Here is a 23,409-nt window from a genome sequence, read left to right on the forward strand (position 1 = left end):
CATGTTTTATAAAACAAGTGCATAATTAGATGAAGCAAAAGCAACAAAATTAGTTCAAATGTGATTAACTAACAATGTTATAATAAGATCATCTCACAGATACATTTGATCAACCTAATACTTGAACATAACCTCTGAATATGGATCCTTTCCACATTCACAGTAATACTTGATCTCATCCTGCAACACAAGAAATTATCATTACCAAAATATGCAAATACCTTCGTAAAAATTTCATGTGATATCCTATTTTGGCCATCGCTATATATTTAACGTGGGATGTTTAATGTTACGTATGACTAAAGTTCAAACATATCCATGACATAGGAAAAAAGGGGCGAAGTTTGAGAACTTACCCCACATACTCCTCTTCTTGCTTTCAAAAAATTTTCACCCATAGTTTCCAAAAACCATTCATCTGAAAATATATGTATTATAGAGCAACTAAGAGATGTAGGTAATCTTGTATCTTCGTTCTCGTCATTGTAATCAAACAGATTATAATCTTCTGGATCTGTTACACAGAGAAAAATAAACAACAGTTAAAGATCGAGGCCATTCTCATTTGCCCTGTCCTCTTATCACGAACTATGACAGTACACGTTCCTTATTAGTCTGTCCCAAAAAGAATGTCACATTTCATCTGCATTTCTAAAACATACCTGCAGGGTCTGGAATTTTTAGATTATTCCGCAAGCCATCGATCCCAGCAACTAATAAAGCAGCAAAACCCAAAGGTGGATTTGCACATCCATCAAATGTTCTCAATTCAAAATTGGTAACAGCGCCGTCCATTCCAGGAGGGCTACATGTTCTCATTGTTAACTCTTTGGTTTCTGGCCCCCAACAGAGAAATAATGCATTCCACGACTTAGTTTGAAAACGTTCATAACTGCACACGAGAAAAAGTTTAACTTTGAATGAACCAAACGTTATCTCCAAAAGATAGTTTTTACTATTATACTAAAAGAATCTGCAAAAGTCTATTCGTTATGGTGACACTGGGAGTTGATAGAAAATCGCGTACCTATTAGGAAGTGGGCAACTAAAGACACATATGGAACGAACATGACTTAACACTCCGGCCATGAATGATTCACCAAACTTGGACATTCCATATCGATTATAATCACTAGATGCCGTAAAAACATTTTCTCCATTCTTGGACAAACTGATGTGTACATGTGATCCACTGCCAGCATCATGTGCAGATTGATCATCTCTATACGGCCAATTTCCATCCGGAGAATACCTAGACAAAAAATGGACAAAATGCCATAGAAGAAAGATCACAGAATTGTGTTAGTCGTTACACCAACATATATCCTTCAATTGGTTATGATAAGGAGTTTCTTGATTCTGCAACAATGACACTACACCAGGTTACCACATTTTCGTCAAGTCAACGAAGTAAAAGAAACATCATTTCATCAACTATAACTTGAGCTCAAACTAGACCAATATTACAGAATGTTCGATGGAAGTACGAATGGTATAGGTGTATGATGATTAAGTTATGCTTCATACTCATTTCAGAAGAAAACAATATATAAAGGAAGCAAAAGCATATCGAGATGAGCAAGTAATATAGAAAATTGCACCTTAAATAAATTGAGGGAAAATCTACTACTTACTTGGGCATAAAAGTTGCCAATAGGCCATGTTTCCTTGCAATTCCTTTAATGATTTCATGTGTATAAACTAAGTTGTCAGCTTGTGTAATAGCATCTGTGTATCCCAGAACAATTTCAAACTGACCTTTCCCAGATTCCGAATGTATCTGCATATTTGAAGGCAACAACATCAAAGAAAGCTGACTTTGTCGAATCGAAAAATATGAGACAACATAGTTATATCTAGCAATAAATTCAATCCAAAGACCAGAAAACATTTTGAAAGTGCATTGACAAGATTAAGATGAAACTGCTTTCATGATTAATACTGTCATATGTAGCTAACTTTTTCGGAGACGTTCATTTCAGAAACGAAAAGTAGTTAAGGATAGTTTTAGAAGCACAAGTAATAGTAGTTAAGAATGTTGCATGGATGCCTTAGTTGAGATCTACGATCAAATAGGCGGTCAAGCACTAACACAGCAAACGCATACTAAAATTTCCGAGTAGCTGCAGCACTGCATGCTACCAATTGAAAAGCATCAGATTTCAAAGCAAATGCTCAAGGAAATGGAATCTTACCTGTTCAATTGTAATATTCAACGACTGCAGACAAGCAACAATCTCGTTAAGTACTGAGGATGCAGCATCAATTGCTGCTGTAGAACAGTAAGGGGTCCTGTCAAATGATTGCATTACCTCTTTGTCATCCCTGTGTAATTTTATCGTTAGAACAACGAATCACAGAAGAGAAACACCTAACACAAAATATTATGGGAAGTTTTCTTGACATACGCTAAAATAGTCTTCAGAATGTAAAATTCAACTTCAACGCCTACATTCATGACCTGAAAATGTAGATATATGTTAGATCAATAAGTTTTCAACTCTTGGGAAAAAGATAGTAAAACATACCAAGCCATAGTCATCCTCGAGAATTTTAGAGAATCTGCGAAGTACGTCTCTTGGACAATAATGCCATGGTTTACCAGGTTCAGTTAACATATCAGTCAAAACCATTTCCTGGTGCTTTGCCCTGGATAAAAAAATGCACATAAACATGATTATTCTTTTTTTTCTTCCCGTTTACGTTATCCACATGATTTCAATGCTATATTGGGATATATTATGAAGGAGAGCCTTGGAGCAACGGTAAAGTTGTCTCTGCATGTTCTATAGGTCACGGGTTTGAGCCGTGAAATCAGCCCCACTGATGCTTGCATTCTATGTTTGATGTTCTATAGACCATGTTGCATTCAATTACAATATCTTCCTAGCAACTTCAGAAAGTCCATATATTGATCTATATTATCAATGAAACTACTTCTACCTTTAGCTCGGTTAACTAGATATTAAACCAAATTTAAGAAGTTCAATACAACAAAAACATACCCCGTGAAATCCTACTAAGTGGGGTCTAAGGAGGATATAGTGTAAGCAGACCTTACCACTACCTCGTGGAGGTAGAGAGGCTGTTTTCGGATGACCCTCAGCTCAAGTTCAATATTGTTCAAACTTCCATTACTGAACAAGGGCTGAATTAAAGAGGGTCTTCCCTTATCTTCTCATATATAACATGGCAGAGGAAATATAAAGACAGACTATAGTATACATAAGCTAAAAACAGTGGAATATATGGAGCATTAATGCATAGGTTTCAAAGCAGTACCACGGGACTCTGCATTTGGTTGATAAATCCGGAACAGTTCTGACCTCCCCCGAAGCGGGAAGCCAAGTATCCTCTGATAAATTATCACAAATCGAAGTCAATCCCATACATTCAACAGATAAGCCTAAACCATCCCTTTTCACAGAACTATTGAACCGTTGTTGCGGAATAACCTGTAAATCATGCACAGGAAATGAAAAAAATCTATCCACTTTGACAGAATTTGAATATCTTTAAATAATTCGTAATCTTGAAAAACATATGATACAACTTACACGACATCTATGTTGCCCGGAGAAATCAAGCCACATAACGCGAACAAGTGTAACATCCGTCAAGGAATCGTTCTGTTCCTTCTGGAAGGAAGTTGATAAATGATGAGGTTCTACATCAGAATATCTTGAAGAAACATCAAGCTTGTAGAATTGCTTTGCAGTTTCTGCAAAAATATCTTTAACCACTGCAAGAGCTTCTGGAATCGAAAGATCACCATCTATACATGCATCACGTAGAACAGAGAATACCACCTCACGCGCTATCCTTGCACCTGTATGGAAAATGATTCCAGATTATACCAATCAAATTTAGAAAGAAGATGCAAGCTGAGTAACTCACTTAGCTAGTGTAACTCAAGGTGCATATTATTGGTAAAATCTTTTAATATATTCTGAAAAGAAATAGGTACAAAATCTTGTCATACCATACTCTAAATATACAATATAAGAACAATTCAGGCCAGACCTAAATAAAAGCTTTCAGCAAATGCGAAGCCATCGGTGCTGAACATAACCTGTTAATATCCAAACATTAGATAGGAAATTGTCCACTCTTTAAGGTTACGAAAGAGTAGTCAATGAAGAATATGGCAATCCGCTATTGGAAGATAGGGACTAAACAAGAAGGTCAGCTAATATTTGAATGTTATTGTTAAGAACATGAACAACCTTATTCATTGGCGCGAAATCCATGAGTTCTTTCACTGAGGATATCATCCTATGATAGCGAAGTTTGGGAATTGCTAATCCAAAATCAAGATAGACCTGTAATAACAGCGATTGTCCCGGTTAGGGAGACACGAGGTAAAATACAGTGCAAAAGCCCCCAAATAGCTAACCAAAAGCTGTGTCATAACATCAGACATACATGTTAATAGTTTCAGATAAAGATCTTACTTGAGGGTATACAGAAGCTAGATATGAAGCTTCCTTTGAGAACGGGTAAGAGACGTGCAAAAGCACTAACCGGTTCTTAGTGAATCTCTTATCCTCAAGAAGATTTCGAAGATTAAGGGGATTCGCTAGCCTCAAATCCAAATCCTTTTCCCCAAAACTGAAATGAAATTATAATAATGTCATCTTTAAGGAAGGGAGAATACTAGAAATGACGGAAAAGCAAATTGCATGTATCTATCATTTACTTCTAATCGTAAATAAGAAAAATAACATGCAACATTTGTTTATGTTACCCTGTGTCTATCTGCATTGGCAAGTCATAACTTTGAGCCACCACCAAAGCATGCATGAAGATATAATCAAGGAAGCTCTTGTTCGAGATTCGGACAGCATTTCCACCTGAAAACATAGAAACTATCAGAATTACGCGTTCAATCATAGTGCATTACAACATCAAATACTTGCAACACTCACCACATAAAACTTCACTCAGCCCCTCCTCAGCTTCCTTTACAGTTACGTCTGTATTAATTGCAAGGCCAGTTCGATATGCAACTATACTTTTAAAGGCAGTAACTTTATCAGCTTCTGTATGTAACGATCAGGAAAAAACTCTGGAACATGACTCGTTATGCGTCTAGTAAACATGATTTATACACTATTCTAGAATCTATTGACTGATTCAAAGGATATGATTTCAACTCCTTTGAGAAACTCTCCATGAATGAATCCAGTGTCCACTTTGTTCCGTCGGTACCCTACACTAAAAGAGGAAACAATAACGATATTAAAACATCTCAGGGGTAGAAGGATACAGCAAAGAAAGAATATCCCGGAGATAATAGCATGCCAACAATAGGTCATGATATCATAAACAACCACTGTATAAGTTCTTTTTCACTCTCAAGGAATAGTACATATCGACTTTTCGTCTCTTCAAGTGCCTCATCGACCTCCGTCATCATGACTCCACAAAACATATTGAATAAATGCAGTACACTTCAAAATAACAACAACAACAACATATGAGTGTAGTCTACAAAGTGGAGTTTGGGAGGGTAGAGTGTATGCAAATCTTACCCCTACCAAAGAGATAGAGGTTGTATTCAATAGACCCCCGACTCAAGGAAAAACAGTCTAGAAAAAGAAGTAACGGAAGTACAAGACACAACAGATTATAGCAAAAATAGCAGACAGCAACAGAACAAAATCTACAACAGAATAGTTGAGGTACATGGAATCAACAAATAGTAACAGATATCGAAGAACAAGAGCAATACTACAACTACTAATATGAACGAATGACAAGACAAAATGAATATATTATATTACCTTCTCAAGAATCTTCTTAGCTACATCCTCAATTCGTAGTATTCTACCGACTTTTGGTGCAAAATGTTCGTGCCATTTAATGTCAAGCTTTTTGTCCAAATCAAGTCCATCATCAATAAGTAAGGCAGAAATTCTTGCAGCTTTGAAACAAGTATTAGCACTCGACTCCAAACCAAGGTGTTGGCGAGATTCTTGAACAGCATCCACGGATAACTTCGAGCCATATAGTTCAGCAACTTCCTTCAAACTTCTCTGAAAGAAACGAAGATCGCAAAAGAGATATATAATCAATGTCTAAGAACTAGTTCCATGATCAACTACAAACTAACACAAAGCCACATAAATAATTAGAAAATGAAATGACAGGATTGTCTAATAACTAGCAATTGTAATACTGAAACTTTCATGTAAAATTGTATTTGTCACATATACACTAAAAATGTAGGCACATTCATGGAGCTTAAAAAATTGAAATCATAATCACATTCATGTAGACACCTTAACTTCACGTCAACTGACAACTAAACACTCTAACTTTTGAGAGTGCACATCTTGAACAATTCGTCCCCAAATGTGTCTCATCGACACTTGGTACTTAAATATTGGAGGTGTCTACATGATCATTTACCTCAATTGACAACTTAACACTCTAATTTTTAAGAATGCACATCTAGACACCTCATTTGACACAGACGTAACACATAAATTAGAGTTGTCTAGATGATCATTTGTAAGAAGTTGGAGCGTTCAACTGACACAATAAATGTCATTATGGTATAAGAGGGATCCTTGTATACCATTGAAATCTCCACAATTGAGCTCCTCTCCTCTTTAGGGATTTGGATTATTGGTAAAGAAACTTTGCACAAATTTGTTGGATTCTACAAAAATATTTATACAATATGTAAGTTATAGATTTAAAACCCAATAATCTCAAAGGACTATAATTCAGATTATATAAACTTTAAATTTTAGACGCGCTCTGAGGAAGGAAATGATGTTCTATAACTTCAAAATTGAGTTAATGGTAACAAAAAAAATCACATTTTCCTACTTATTTGAATTATTACTAATTATATATTTATCAAAACACAACTCAAGTAATATTTGATCATGCATAATGACACTCCAAGTAGATAACTAAAGCAATTAAATGGAAACTTAAAGAAAAAAATACAATGGTCAAAATAAGCCTGAAGTATCATTTTTTTGCGATTTTCTATATGAACTGTAGCCAATTATTTATTAAAACACACATCAAAATTAATGAGTCAGTTGTCATGTAGACAAAATATTATGATCAAAGTAAGTTGTCACGCGTTTTTTTGGCGATCACATTCAAACATTTGATCTAGTCAATTTCGAAGTGATTTTTGATAATTAATTGATTATAGTTTAAATAGGAAATGCAAACACCTATAATTTAGATATGAGACTAGCCAAAAACCAAAAGGGGTTCATATAATAGAACATGAACTTCCATTTGTAAAAAATTCTACTTCCGCCACTAGTTACTTTTTTACTGATTTTTCGTAAAACATTTGTAACGGATCATAAAATCGAATTCCCCTAGAGGTATATAATAAGAAAAAAAATAAACCTTGAAATCAATGGTTTCATCTTCCTCTTTGGCTTCAGAAAAACAGCTAAGAAAAGGGAAATTAGAGTCCAATGCCACAATGTTATGTGCATGAGTGTCCACAATTTCTACTGTTTCTACTGCTCTTTTTAGCTCTACAAATTTGTCCATTTTGTGTTTTAGTTAATTTGGACAATTAGTTTGTGTTTTAGTTTCACAATTAATGTGTAAACAAATCTAAAGTTCTTGTGTATACTGATCTAGCTTTGTTTTAATTTGTATGGATAAAGCTTTAAAGTAGTGGATTAACCAATTTTGTATGGTTAATTTGGTTCTACATAGTTCCAAATTAAACTACTTTTTGTGGTTTGTGGTAAAGTTGTTGTGAGTGTAACATGGTTGGTAGTTAGGGGTTATTTCGGTATAAAATTTTAGATTAGCTTTTATGATTTAATTAAAATATCAAAAAGTAAATATAAGAAGATATCAAAGGGTGTCGACATTTATTATTATACCTGAAAAGTAAATTTAACCTTATAAATTGATAAGAAAATGAAAAATGAGTCTAACTAATTAATTAGCTTAAAAATTAGTTTATGAAGCGAAGATTATCTAAAACTATATAAGAAAAAAATTGTCACATCCACTACCAATGTGGCATACAACACCTTTGCACACTCAAGTCTGTCTGTTAGAGCGTGAATACTATAATATAAAGACCTACTATCGAGTAACCTAAAATTTGTGACGAGCCCAACTTTAATATTATTATAAGAAAATGATCTTTGAACTAATTAACTCTACCTTAAAAAATAACTTATAAAGTGAAACTTGATGAAAATTATACAAGATCATATAAGAAGACAAATTCGCCTCATCCGCCATTGATGTGGGAGACAACATACATATAATGAAAGTCGAAAGATATTCAGATGATCAACTCTCTAACGTTGTCCTCTAGCTCCGCCCCATTTGCACTCATCTTAACTATTTTATTAAATATTTTAGTACCTTCTATCAACACACATATTAACTAAACTTTATCAAAAAGTACTTAAACAAATGTGAAAAAACAAATCACCTACTATTTATCTTTATTTGATATGAGGCCTAATGTCTCTTCAAATTGAAAACGCCAAAGAGTCTTATAGAAATCAAAGTAGAGAAGAATATATATAAGGTGTGTCACTGTTTAATTATCCAATTATGTTTGAAGTGTCAAAGATAAATATGATAATTCAACAGAAACTTTTCCAATTTGGAAAAAAATATTTTGTCTCGTACAATTGATACAAATGAAATTCCTTTCTTGTCACACAAATTTTAAATCAACTTTGTTAATGTCACACAAATAAAAAACATAATAGTTATTTTACCTATAATAGGACATATCCCTAGACATACGCTATAAAAAAACATGTTTATATATTATGTCATTAAGTAAAATATATCGTTAAAGATAATATACTATTAAAAATAATTTAAATATAACATATTTTCTACATAAACGAAGCTAAAAAACATACGTTTTAATTAATTAAAGGTGCATGAATAATCCTGTGCACGAGATAGTAATGATAGGAGATTAACCAGTCGGGATCGAGTAATCTCAAGGATTTTAGCCGTGCTTCTCCTACTCTGACTTAATTATATTGAATTATATATCATAAATCTTAAAATCAAAATTTACCGATAATGGAGGGACCAAAAATCTTATCATCTCAAATTAATAATTTATTTGGCGGTCATTTATTGATAAAACTTATTAAATTAAATATTTTACGTTGTGGACTCTACATCTTTTGCAATAAATATTTAAACCACTGTTTATTTTTTTAAAATAATAATATAGCAACTTGTCGTATTACTATAATGTATAATCTCTCGATTTCAACAATATTTAATTTGATTTGACTCTCAAAACAGCAAGTGGAGAAGGATCTAGTATAGTAGAATCTTGATAAAATAACAAGAACGGTCCTTTTATGTTTGAGGGTTGATTTAAAATAATCGTTGATATTTATTATTTTTGCTCGATTTCTAGAGTTTGGTGTAACTTTTTGAGGTGTAATTTTTGCTACTTCTTCTTTTTGGTGTTAGATGTCGTTTATGATATCACGGTCTCAGAGATTTGATGATAATTTCTATGTGTGTATTGTTTTCTAGTTCAGTTACCACTTATATCTATTTCACATTGCTGGTGAGAGTTCAATTCCCTCTTCTCCTACCCCCAATGAAAAGAAAAACGATCTATGACACATGACTTAGTTCTCTTGCACTTTCTAGATTATGAAAGAAGGTCGGATTCCTAAAATGTCTGTGCAGTCCCTCAATTATAAATGTGGGGTGCAACACATTCATAAGAAGGCAAAAATAGAATGAAAAGAAAAACGATCTATGCCACATGACTTAGTTCTGTCGCACTTTCTAAATTATGAAAGAAAAATGTGGGGTGCAACACATTCATAAGAAGGCAAAAATAGGGGGAAACATACATTTGGTTGGAGAAAGAGTAGCTAACTATAATAATAGACTTTTACTGTTAAACCAACTCAAAGTTTCACACTTGAACAGACATTACTGAAGCAAATTGAGACAAAAAAACACACACAATTATATTCCTAAATGACACAAATCACAATTCAGGGGGAATGGTTTATTTATACCTGACTATAATTCTGAAAAAATTGTTGCTTTTCTAAAGAACTATTATCAAGAACTTCCTTCAACACTGCTCAAACTCTGTTGCATAATATCATGAATCAAAGTCTCTATGTTTATGTAAGATGAGCCACCTTCCTCTAATGCCCTCTTCGCCATTTTCGCGATCTCTTTTGCCTTTCTACGTCGATCTTCTCCTTCTACACCCTCATCGAAGATTGTCTCAATGGCGTTCTTTACGCCTTCACGCTTCATAACTAGTCCTGATTTTTCTTCCATTCCCCACGCAACAGCAGCCTTGACTCCCACACTGACACCAGTGCCTAACACTTGTGTGATCAATTTCTCATTAATAAACTGTTCAGCAAACAATGGACAAGTAATTATAGGTAAACCGGAACAGCACCCTTCTAGAGTCGAATTCCATCCACAGTGCGTTAAGAATGCGCCTACAGATGGATGAGACAAGACGAGAATTTGAGGAGACCAGCCTTTTATTAAAAAGCCTCTTCCTTGAATCCTCTCTTCAAATTTTTCTTCTTCAATCCATTTCTCTAACTCTTTTGATTTCTCTCCTCCTCTCAGTACCCATAGGAATGGCCTATTTGATGCTTCTAAGCCTAACCCAAGTTCCACAAGCTGTGAACATGTTAGGCCACATATGCTACCAAGACTTGCATAAACCACAGAGTTTGGTTCTTGCAAGTCAAGCCACTTGATGCATTGGTTCTGTTCCAAAGACACATTTTTGCCCCTTGCTGCCTTTTCGGATTCCGATTTGTTGCAAGCTGAGACAGGGCCAATGCACCAGACTTTCCCACTTTTGATCTTCTTGAATTCTTTAACATATTCAAGTTCCAGTTCCTCAAATGTATTGACAATAATCCCATCTGAGATGGATTCAGCAGCAACCATCTTATTGCGAACATCGACTAAGTCAGGTGAACCTGGATTCAGATTTTCAGGCAATTGTGCTTTAGTCAGCTCAATTCTATGAGGCAAACCTGGTACAACAAAAGACTCAAACTTTGACACATTCTCATGAACTTTGGAACTCTGCAACTTTTGTGTGCATGTAGCAGAAAAACAGCCCATACCATCAAAGAAAATCCTAGGAACTCTAAACTTACGCGCACTATCAACAGTCCACGCCATGTTTTTCCCAGATATTATGCAACAAGGACTAGGCTTAAGATCACTGAACAATTCTTCAAATGGTTTTTGCAACATGCTAGCAGCAAGAAAGAAATCCCTGATCGAATCGCGCGAAGGTAAGGAATCCATGTTCTCACATCCTTCAGGCAAACCAACTTGTACTGCTGGAAATTTGAGTTCATGTACTCTAATCTGAAGGCCTGATTTGATAGAGGAATCAATACCTGATTTGAATCTGATAGTGTTAAGGGGTGTAGAAATTATAGAAACAATTACACCATGCTGTGCTAACAGTTTAGCTAAGTCCACCATAGGGATGAGATGGCCAGGGGACATTAAGGGTACAAGAACAAAGTGAAGTTGAGATTTTTGAGCAGCCATTGAGTGATACAAATTTTGCTCTTCAGTTAGCCTGATGAATCAGGAGTGTGAGAATTTAAAGTAGCTTTCTTGAGTGTTTCTTGAAAGTTGAAAATCACTCTCTGGAAGTGAGATGCAACTCAAACTTCCTTTAGTAATGTTCTGAACTCAGGTTAGAAGGCCAAAACTACCACCAGGCTTATAATCCTATAGCGAGACTCGGAAGCGGGGTCAGATTTGAAGTTTATGGGTTCTGAATTGTATCCATAGTGTAGATACAACTGTCACTATCCCCTTCTATATAATAATAATAAAAAAATACTCCATCCGTTTCAATTTGTTAGCTTTACTCTTCTTTTTAATCTGTTCAAAAGAGGATGTTTTTTTCACTTTTTAGTAACTTTTTAATTTTAACTTTTCACATGACATGTTTAAGACTACACGATTAAAGAATATTTTGGTACATTTTAAATATCTTTAGTTTAAGACCACAAGATTCAAAAGTTTTCTTTACTTTCTGAAACTCCGTTATAAGTTAAAATCAGACAATCAAATCGAAACAAAGGGAGTAATTCTTTTTAGAGAAAAAGGCAAAAGCTAGAGGTAGGATAGGTATAAAGTGACATGAGGATACACAAGCCTAACTCTCAATATATATGCCTATCTTGGTGGATGATGTGAAAGCTTAACAATGGAAGTCAACATACACAGGTCATGTCATGTAGAAAACGGTTGTTTAAATTATAAACTGCATGCCTGTGTGGTGCTTGTTTAATTTATTTTCTCCCTCTTTGTCCTATGTTTTTCTAATTGAAAGTGAAGGGATAAATTATTCACACAATCATGTGATTGGATATGGAGGAGAAGAAATACAATGTACTTACTAAACAAAAGAGACTTGAAAGCATATTTTATATTCCTTTATTTCAATTATTTGTTTTATTTTCCTTTTAATAAAAGAATGTCACTTTCCTAATTTGACAAATCTTTAATTTCAACATCATATATCACATGTTTAAGACTACAAAATAAAACGACATTTTTGGTACATTATACATATTCAAAAGTCCTTCTTTACTTTCTTAAACTTTGTGTGAAGTCAAACTATGACAAACAAATTAAAACAGAAGAGGGAATATTATTATTTTGTTCCTTTTCTCTATCCAATCACTAGAGTGTGTTTCCCTCTCTCTTGATGTTTTAATTGAACTAAGCAGCAGGAAGGGAAATTACAGGAAAACTGATGTCCAATTGGAGAAAAAAGAAAATAACTTACTGAACAACCAGATGAAATACTTACTGGATTCCATCGAATTCAAAACTCATAATATATTGCTGCAATGCTAAATTATGAGTTTTCTCTGACAATAGAATTTAATGAAGATGGAAAGTATTAAAGTCTTTGCAGGGCTGGAAGTTAAGTCATTATCATCTCAGAATATTATTAGTAAAATTTTCAATATTTTTTCTTGTCCTGTCACCTACTGGTCATTTGGCAAGTTCATTGAATTAAGCTTCAGAAAGATACGATTCCCAAAGTAACAAAGGCATTAAATAGTCCATGTTCCATGTTGGTAATAGGGCTAACATTACTCTTAAAGGGCAACCAAACTCAGTTTAATCATAATAAGGATTGTAAGTTGCAATGGCTGCCAACCTTAATTTTCCCTTTATAAAAGGGGAAATGCATTTCCACTGTCCTAATAAATGAATCAGATCAGGTGTAGCTTAGTGATCAATAAACTGAGTGCAACAATAATATACTCAGTGTGATCCTACAAGTGGGGTCTAGGGAGGGTGGGATGTACGCAGACTTTACCTCTAGTCCTCTACCTTTACGGGATAGAGAGGTTGTTTCCAACAGACACTCGACTAAAAAAAAATCAATAAATTGAGTGCAAATCTTGAAAACCAAGGTTCAATCCCAACAGATTCATAAAAATACTAATGTACGCAGACTTTACCTCTAGTCCTCTACCTTTACGGGATAGAGAGGGGTTGTTTCCAATAGACCCTCGACTAAAAAAAAATCAATAAAGTGAGTGCAAATCTTGAAAACCAAGGTTCAAATCCCAACAAATTCATAAAAACACTAGGTAACCTTTTCTCTTGTCTGCCTAATTCTTGGTGCACTTGAGCCGAGGGTCTTTTGAAAACAGCCTCTCTATCCTCTTAGATCCCACTTGTGGATTTCACTGGATACGTTATTGTTATTGTTGTTTGCCTAATACTTGGTAGGCAAAGTGACTTCAATGCTTGTACTAGTGGAAGGTAACAGGTACTTGCTGGAGTTGTCGAGGTGTGCGTTGACCCGGACACCAGCTTTAGGGAAAAATAATAATGAATCAGATCATTGAGACAAACAGGGGCTCCACATAGAGGATCAACCACGGAAGAGTTTTTCTAAGAATCAATACGTAAGTGTTCAATGACTTGAAAAAGATAATTATTGTAATGAGAAGAAAATATACAAAATTATTCGTTGTCGAAAAATAAGAATTTACACAATGAGCAAATCCCTCTACAAAGCTGATATAAAAGCACAGTTTTACAAGTCATAATGATGAGACTTGCAAACAAAGATCAGAGGCTTACAAGTTACAAATAGCAGAAAATGTTGTTGGCCACTGCACATGTTAAACCAACACAAGGGCAAGCAAAACTGAGATACAACCTGAGACACTCCAGGCTCCTGCTTTGGTTTAGACTGATCACATGAAGCTCATCGAACGAAAGAACTTCAAAACTCAGCTAGTTATAGTTCACATCAAAATCATAATTCTGCTAGCAGGTTCTGGCTCCTGTCCACAAGCTTGAATTGATTTCTTCGAGACGGGCAGAAGAACAATTGCTCCAGAAATTGCATCTGCCGAATGGCTAGCTGTACCCACAACAAAACCAATAATAACCTAAAAGTGAAGGATCTCAAAAAGATTTAGTTCATGCACTTAATCATATAACCAATCCAAGTGATGATTCTTATAGTAAAAAAATTGTTGTAAAATAGCAAGACTAGTAGTATGATCAAGCACAAATATTATGAAAGAATTTCATGCAATAACTAGTAGTATTGTCACTCAAGCAGAGCTTACGAGAATGTTGTCACACTAAGCTAAGTTGCTCGAACTCATAAAAAATGTTGTCACACCCGTGTTGAATCCTCCATACACTGCTTTTGAAGCATCTGACACGCACCTGACAACATTTTTTAAGAGTCCAAGCAAGTCTAAGTCTAGGCATTCTCTTCCTCAAGTTCATTTTTAAGTAATTTGCCTAAAATCAAGGTCAGCAAGAACAATTATAAATGGAAGCCATCGTTAATTAGTTAAATCTCCAACACCAAATAACACAAATCTTCCATCTGTTTAAAAAAATTAAACAATAGTTCACCACTCATTCACCCGATTAACAGAAAAATATTTCACATTTAGGAAAGACAAAAACTTTGCAATTATAAACAAATCTAAAGTCTAAAATTCGCAAATCTAAAGTAATTGCTCTAATATAATATTCACAGGAGACTTAGCAAACTACATAATACACAGATTAATTTCAAAAGCAAGTAGCTTTCTACATAAACGAAACAAAGAGAAAAAGATGGTAAAAATCAGGATTGTAGGGTTTATCGAAGAAGAAGAAAAAACGGAGGAAGATTTGGCAAAAAAATTTGGACCATTTCTCGATTTGTGCGTGTCATCCTTGCGTTGCGCAGGGGCCATGCTAATCTTTTCTGTATCGTTCCAATTTTATCGGATGTCCCCGAAGGGACAAACATACATCTAAGGATTCCGCCATATAAACACAACGAAGCTTCTTTCCCCAGGCGATGAGGGATAACTGACAAGTCAGAACAAACTGGTTGGATTTAATTGGGCCTCTCGTTTACGGCCCACTTGGTTGATAACTAAATGGGCCGGCCGATTTATTCTTAATTCTTAAGCTGTGTAGCCATTGTAAACAAGTAATTACTAGGAAAAATTATTGAAATATAGTCTTATGTTTTCTTTATTTTCAATATTTTCGTCTATTTCTAAAAACCTCTAAAATCCCTTATTTCTCTCCTAATTCTAAATTATCTTATAATGTATCCGAGCTAGTTTTTAATGTATCAGAGCTACATATTATGTATCCGGTTTGTTTTACTTTTTCAGGGATTAATGTAATTACAAACTAAATAGGAATAGATTGTAATTTCATATTATAACTATGTGATTCCTAAAATTTATACTTACTACTATAGTCCCTTTGGAAAGACGGCAAAAAAATCCAATTATACTTTTATCCTGATTTCTAAAAATAGTTATATCAAACTAGTTATCAATTTTAAAAATCAATATAACAAGTTTTCAAAAATATTTGACCAGAACATCGGAAAATTGAAAAACATAATGTTTTTCTTCCTATCAAACATATACAATATCCATATTGTAAGATATAAATAAGGATACAATAATCAAACCCCTCCAAATAATGTTTTCTTAAGGGCGTGTGAGAAAAAAAGGACATAATTTGAGACGGGGGAGTAATTTTTAGACGGAAATAGTTTATTTGAATAATTTTAAATTGTTAAATAACTTTTTTTTTCTTAGGCTAAGATTTCACGGTTTAATGACAGACCATAAAAAATGTCAACTAATTCATTCAACAAGAAATGTATTTGCCTTTTGAAACCTCGTTACTTTTTAAAAGTTCTAAAAGGAGTGACCTTAAAACGGCAAGTTTGTTTGGTAGATAATTATCTTCCCTCCCTGCCTTCTTTTGATGTTAATCGGAAATAGACTCGGTAGAGGTAAGGTCCGCACCCCAAACTCCACTTATGAAATTACATCAGGTGCGTTAGGGTTGCCGTCACCTTCTTTTGACATTAACATTAATAAACATATACAAATACGACTAGGGAAACTTTTTTTTTACTGGACAAATAATTGACAAAAGAAGCTTTTGGCAAAAAATACAATTCACTGGCATAGTTGTCCCCTTGCTTGTACATGATTTTCTAGCTTCAAAGGGGATATTTTGATCAACACTTTCAACTATAAAGTAAGGCAAAACTATAGTACTGATAAGTAATAACCAAGCTTCCAACGCAAACTCTTGGCATGAAGGCCTTACTGGCTAGGAACAGCACTTGCAGCTTCTTCTAAGATTCTTTGGGGTTCGGTGTCAGGTGCAGCAAGCTCACTAGGGGTCTGCAAGAATCACACGTCGCATTGAATCAATCAGACATCAAAAACATCTTAACTACACATGTTATATCAAAGAAGAAATGTTGCATGAGCTGCTAACCTTTCCATATATATTGGTCCTAGAAGGATAGGCGCCTGAAGCTAGCAATAATCTAATAACATTTACATGTTCACCTCTGGCAGCATGATGAAGAGGCTATTCAAAATCAATCAAACACGATTAGTGACAAGATACAGCAACGAGTACCTACACTCAGCTACCATAGAAGTTTGAAGAGCTATTTCCATACCAAATCCATGTGATGATTGTGTGTTTTTTACTGTTTAGATCCACAAAACTAAAATCAAAAATAAAATTTTAGTTGAAACATGAAACCCCTCACCGTATCACCTTCTACATCAACAGACTCCAACATCCTCTTCACACAATCAGGATCAGGGGCACTGTTGATCAGCAGTTGGGCAATCTCCGTATATCCTGTCAAGGGTCAAATCTTTTTTTATGGAAATGAATTGATACACTTCAAAAATATCAAAGTAGAGGACAGCAACTATGCCAGTGAAATATCACTATGAACTTGAAAGCGTATGACATACCTCCAGCACAAGCATCATGCAATGGGAGTGCTCCATCTTCATCCTTAGCCTCCAAAGAAGCTCCCCTCTCTAACAATAGCTGGATGGAAATTAAATTGAAGATGTTCGTTATCCTTTTGGTTATACGATAATTAAGAGATCAAATGATCAATAAAAATGGCAAATTCATGAAATAAATTAGCTACAGAAGCTTTTTTCAATTGAGTATTGCAAGTGACCAACCAGCACGCAAGACAGATGGCCATATAAACATGTTAGATGAAGAGCAGTGTCCCCATCTTCAAGAGGTTGATCAATGCTGCCAGTCAAATTATCTGCACCAGTCCATCAGGTAAGAACCCATGAATATGATGCAAAAATGGAAAACAAGTTATTCAACTTCCACCAAAAAAAATAGCAACTTCAACTCAAATACTGTTCAAATGCCGAGTTAGTTCTCTGGAGAGAGGCAACATAATGATCATTGCAGGCCTATCAAAGTCACTCTATTCTAGACTTAGACTAACGTTGTATAGAGTGAGGAGGAGAGCAAGTAAGAATATTATTTCAGATATCAACGTAGTTGCAAGTTTCGGAACCTACAGAACAACAGTCAAATGAGTGTATGAGTAGGAATTCAAGGCAAACCCCTCAGAATTCTGCTGAACCAAATTGTGCAACCTACTTCACTGTAAAATGAGAACTTATAATAGTTTGGGATGATTCTACATAGCTGGGCAGAAAGGTGAACTCCGAAGGTAAAAAAGAGAGTTATGAAAGATCATATCTCACAATCTCTCCCTCCCTCACTCTCTCTCTCTCTCTCACACACAATTATATGGGCATTGGCCTCTGAATAGTCCAGCTCAATTTCATTCCTACTCCTTTGATCATCCTCGAGATTGAAACGAAATATAGCTCCACAGACCAACCTTATTGCCATGAATCTTTGGCAACAAGGTGATGAAGTATCTTTTAGTACATTCTTTCTTTCAAAAATTATAATTAAATCAAGACTAAGAACCACCAATTTACTCCCAACATAAAGTTTTCATCTTTCAAACAACTAACCCCCATTACAGAACTCATCCACATAGATCTTGAATCATTATCTATTTATCCTCCACCACACACTACATCACACTCAAAAACCCACATTTATCCCAAAATTAAAAATGAAATTATCTTTATCACCCCCCCCCCCCCAAAAAAAAAACACCTTACCTCCACTTCCCCTCTCCGCATGTAGCTCAAATTCTCCGAAAATGTTGTCACGCCTGTGTCGGAACCTCCTAAAATACACTACAATTGGAACCTCCCACACACCCATGGACAATTTTGAAGAATCCGAGCAACATAACTCTAACACCCCCTCCAGGACAAGCACCAAATCACAATCACAAAAAACAATCCCTATCAAGAATTACTAGCACCAATTTACATTTCCCACAATAATAAACATAAAAAAAAGCTTTAATTTTGAAAGATTCAATAGCCAATCAAGTGTGAATAAAAAACAAGTATATAATAAGACCATAAAATACAAATCGATAAAAGCAAAGATAAATACCTAGGGCATGACGGAGGGCGACAAGGTTTCCATTCTCGGCGGCGTCAAAGAGGTTGAGGAGATGAGGAGGGACGGAATTGGTGTCCTCAAACTCAAATTCCTGTTCGAAAAAAGCTTCTTCTGCTTCCTCTTCTCCATTCCTACCCCTTGGTATAGCCATCTCTCTTCTTTTGCTCAACAAACTGAAAAACCCTAACTTGGAATTGGAGAGGGCGCTTAAACCCTACTCTATGAGAAGCATTTACATTTTAGCCACTTTGTGGCCAATATTTTATATTGTAGCCACAAATTAAAAAAATATTACAATTATAGCCAAAAGGGAACATGACCGCTCCTTTTTATCTTTCATTCGGTGTTTAGTACCCACATTGGAGACGAGCCAAATTTTAATTCACGCTGAAAAGTCCTACGTTGGGGGTAAATACTCCCTAATAAAGGCAACTCTGTAGCCAGAGAGCACTTGTTGATTACCGCTCTTTTCTTCTTCTTTATGCTCCGACAAAGAAAATTACTTTCCTCGTCCCGATTTATGTGGCACAATTGGAATTTTGAGAGTCAATCAAGTTTTTGTTTGGTTTAATTTTTTGTATGTTTCTTTTAAATATTATAAATTGTTAGTTATTGTGATTTATAGTGTTTTTTTTATAGTTCTCAAATATGTACGAATTTATGATCAAAATTTAAGAATTCAAATCTCAAGATTTTAACTATATCACGTAAATTGAGATACAAAGGGTAATCGAGAAGTTATATTCATGTTCTCTATGTGGTAATCTATATTGGCTATGTCAGTATAAGTTTATAGATGCTGCAAGCAATTGTACCATAGGCTAGTGTCTCCCTCACTTTAGAAAGATGAAAGATCTTTGGTGAGCTCCACACTTTTGCTATTCGTGAGAGTAGGAATGGTAAAATCGAACACAATTCTTTTAATTTATTGAAGTTTGGACGAATTATTGAATCGTGACATGTCAATTATTTTTACACTGTTATCTTATCTTTTGTTTCATACATCTGGTTAATTTCAACCAATATATTATTATTGGTGTTAATTTTTCTTGTCATTGTTAATTTGTTACTAGTCAACCTTGAACATTCAATTTTATTTTATTTTTTAAAAAACCAATCTTCATTGCTCACACGGTCTACTGTTAGTACATACAAGTTAATATGGATCATATGTAATCAATCAAATATTTTTTAAAAAAACTTATTAAATCATTTTTAGGAATTAAGAAAATTGATAGTCCTTATAAGATAATAATGGTACGTACCACCTAGTAATTAGTAACATTTTGTGATTTAATTAGTACTATTAATGGGATGAGATTTAATTTTAATTTACAACCCATGGTGAGCACGTCTTGATTAAAAGATATATATGATGTTTATTGTAATTAAAAAAAATATAAGGAAGATATTCACATTTCATCAAATTCAAAATTTTTGCTTATAAGCTTTAACTTTTGATTTTCAAGCCCAATGATGAAAGCAAATGGTGACATTTCAATCTTCATCCTTGAATTGTGTTGACTATGTTGATCCTTCCATTAAAAATTTTAACGTTAATTTGGTACGAGAGATTAGAGATAATAATTTCAGAATAATATGTAGGATGTTTTATCTTACATTTGGTTAGAGGTATTAGTAAGTCTCGAGATTATTTATCTCACATATATAATAGGATAATTAATTTCATGAAATAACTTTGTTTATCTCATCCTTCGTACCAAACGACCGATAAGTTTATTATTGCTACTCAATAAGCTAATTTCAAAAACAATCCGATGGGTATATGCTTCTATGTATATATATATATTTTAAAGGTTACGTCTTTGACCTTAATAAACATATTTATCTTTTCATGTGATATTGTGGTTATCCTAATTAAATTAGTCAAATTAAAACATATCAACATGAGGATTTGATTGTGACTGCACAATTTATTTTATTTTTTTAATAAGAGAATTAAAGATTCATTACTAATTTGTGATCAATTTTAGATAGGTTTAATTGAAGAAATTTGAAAAACTAGGTTGTGAGTTTTAATTAACCTTGATTAACAGATAAGACAAATTGAATCCACTCTCTTTGTCACTTTTACTTGTTCAGTATTTCACAAATGAATTTTCACTTTTACTTGTTACTTTTAACATATAAAAAAAAGACAATTTATTTCCCTTGTTTTACCCCAACATGAATTACTTATTTCCTCTAATCAATTTTTAAGCCTAAAACTATATATGCATCAATTAATATGAGTATTGTAGTAAAATATACTCATATTAATAATTGTTTTAGCATGCAAAGTTTAAAGCAGACAAATAAAAATGAACTGAAAGTTCATTAGGATATAATTTTGTTAATATTTCCAAAGTCTAACGTAATTAATTTCATAAGCAAGTTCATTAATTAATAAATATACTATATTGTAGTGGTTTGGGTAGATAATTCAGGATATGCTGAGAATAATCAATTTTATTCCTCTCATACTTGGCCTCCACCACATTTTTTCATATATCATAATAATAATTTTTTAGGTAAATTAAAGGTCACCCTCACTAGGGAATCTCCCAAAGACTTCATATTATTTATTAATCATCCTTTATTAATTAATTACATTTCTCAATATTATTTAAGGAAAAGATCACCCTCATTAGCAATCATTTTGGTTTTAGTAGTCGACCATTGTGGCTCTTTTTTGTATGTGATACCATCAACATTTAGAGATAATGATAATTAATGTTTTAAATTAAAAGATAACCATCTTTAATATCGTTTACTTTGGATGTACAGTAATAAAATAATATATTGAGTTTATTTATAATTATTATTACGCCTCAATAATCCCTTTCTATTTAGGATCGATTCTAGGAGTTAAAATCATAAATACAATTGTATTCGAATTTGTTTATGGAAGAAAGATTTATAACTTATTTTAATCACAATTATTAAAATAATTCATTTAATAGTTCACATGATTGCGAATTTTAGATTCTAAATATTTTGCTTGTGGTTATTATTATTAGAACTAGCTTGTTATCTTATTCTTTGGTTTTATTTTTATATGTGTGTTATTTCTCTGTTCTATTTATCGTACTAATTATGTTGATTATTTTCTAAATGATTTCTTCACTACTATGTTGCTTTTTTTACTGATTTTGATATGCTTTACTTAAATCGTGGGTTTATAAAAAATGATGTCTCTATCTTCACAAGATAGAAATAAGTTTGCGTAGACATCACCCTCCACAACTCCACTTGTAATATATATACTAGATATGTTATTGTTATTATTCCGAACGAAGAAAATGAATTTATCTAGATAATTAGCCATATTTTCAATTGTTAGAAAGAAATCAAGAAAGTCATTTAGGACGAGCTTTGGTTTCTATAATTTCGACAAGGGACTAGATTTTTTTCCTGATTTCGTATTTGATAAATTTAGAATTTGTAAATTGTAAACTGTGCTTAATGTCTGAAGCTAATATTTTCTGATATATAATAAAATTTTAAAAAATATTTTATTTCACTTACGTTTCAAATGAAAGGTTATAATTTTGTTAAACATAATTCAAACATAAACATGTGAAGATTTAATATTAGATGAAAATTGTGATAAATTACATAAAATGATCTTTTATATAACATCTATATATAACAACAAATATTTTTGATTTTTTTTTTTTTAAGAAATACTATATCATTTTGTAACTAAAACTAAGGCATGATTTTTTGTAACTAAAAATACCACCACTTATGAGAAATTTTTATATATTAATAAAGATTAGCTTAGTGAAATATATATAAACTATTTTTTTAGAAATATCACAATAATTCAAGTCATTGTTCTTATCAAATATGATGTGTATCATATCTGTTCATCTTATCCATTATTCTCCATATCAAAAAAATGTGGGTCAGTCTTTATGCAACAAATAATGATCATGAACCTACACTAATTAGAATTAAGAATTAAATGATCTTCTAACAAGCTCTTAAGATCAATTACTTATGGTATATATACATACTAATTATAAGCAACATGATTAATATTTACTAAGGCTCTTAACCCAAACAATTATGCTAAAAACATGAGCATGTACACTACTCTATTAGAAATAGAGTTTTTCTCACCGAAAAATTATTTCCTTTTTTCGAGTTTTCTAAGAGTATTTAGCTTTTTGCCTCATTTTTAGTGATCAGATAAGTATTCTTTTGGGATAAATATTGGAGGAATAAATAATATATTTTTTTTTAATAGAAAAACAAGATTAACTAAATGGGACAAAAAACAAAATTGGATATCATCTTATCAAGTAATGCCACGTGTCAATAATATGTTCCCCAATATACATGGCTTTGCTGGATGAAAATGATGGCAATTTAAATAACAAATAATATTGAAAAATATAAATTCGAATAGGAATTAATGAAACTATCAAGTACTCATATTCAATTTTAATTTCAATTCTTTTCTTAAACTTCAGCCAAATATTTGTCCAAATGCCTACTAAATATAGTAATATACCAAAC

General features: G+C 33.3%; 3 protein-coding genes and 1 non-coding gene across 4 annotated transcripts; all 4 read right to left on the reverse strand.

Moving 5' to 3' along the window:
• Nucleotides 1–86: 86 nt before the first annotated feature.
• Nucleotides 87–7,592, reverse strand: LOC125841021 (protein fluG-like). Its single transcript, XM_049520018.1, has 18 exons — nucleotides 7,387–7,592; nucleotides 5,787–6,038; nucleotides 5,148–5,212; nucleotides 4,929–5,044; nucleotides 4,748–4,853; nucleotides 4,455–4,611; nucleotides 4,227–4,322; nucleotides 4,024–4,072; nucleotides 3,558–3,829; nucleotides 3,283–3,455; nucleotides 2,529–2,649; nucleotides 2,409–2,461; nucleotides 2,196–2,325; nucleotides 1,635–1,780; nucleotides 1,028–1,252; nucleotides 663–892; nucleotides 357–514; nucleotides 87–180 (listed from the first exon to the last, which is right to left on the reverse strand). The coding sequence occupies exons 1-18, from the start codon at nucleotides 7,534–7,536 to the stop codon at nucleotides 115–117; spliced, it is 2,565 nt and encodes an 854-aa protein (XP_049375975.1). The 5' UTR covers nucleotides 7,537–7,592; the 3' UTR covers nucleotides 87–114.
• A 2,288-nt stretch (nucleotides 7,593–9,880) lies between these two features.
• LOC125840997 (UDP-glycosyltransferase 73C6-like) lies at nucleotides 9,881–11,804 on the reverse strand. Its single transcript, XM_049519992.1, has one exon. The coding sequence runs from the start codon at nucleotides 11,560–11,562 to the stop codon at nucleotides 10,078–10,080; it is 1,485 nt and encodes a 494-aa protein (XP_049375949.1). The 5' UTR covers nucleotides 11,563–11,804; the 3' UTR covers nucleotides 9,881–10,077.
• Nucleotides 11,805–15,202: 3,398 nt separating this feature from the next.
• On the reverse strand, nucleotides 15,203–15,310 carry LOC125807147 (U6 spliceosomal RNA). The gene has a single exon (XR_007441642.1). It is a non-coding gene; the product is annotated as a U6 spliceosomal RNA (small nuclear RNA).
• A 1,170-nt stretch (nucleotides 15,311–16,480) lies between these two features.
• Nucleotides 16,481–19,114, reverse strand: LOC125841012 (uncharacterized). Its single transcript, XM_049520009.1, has 6 exons — nucleotides 18,874–19,114; nucleotides 17,547–17,638; nucleotides 17,325–17,403; nucleotides 17,111–17,205; nucleotides 16,828–16,923; nucleotides 16,481–16,730 (listed from the first exon to the last, which is right to left on the reverse strand). Exons 1-6 carry the CDS (start codon nucleotides 19,031–19,033, stop codon nucleotides 16,650–16,652), a joined length of 603 nt encoding a protein of 200 aa, XP_049375966.1. The 5' UTR covers nucleotides 19,034–19,114; the 3' UTR covers nucleotides 16,481–16,649.
• Between the last annotated feature and the right edge of the window lie 4,295 nt (nucleotides 19,115–23,409).

Source organism: Solanum verrucosum, unplaced genomic scaffold (assembly GCF_900185275.1).
Source record: "Solanum verrucosum unplaced genomic scaffold, falcon-dt-bn FXZP01000196.1, whole genome shotgun sequence".
NCBI lineage: Eukaryota > Viridiplantae > Streptophyta > Magnoliopsida > Solanales > Solanaceae > Solanum > Solanum verrucosum.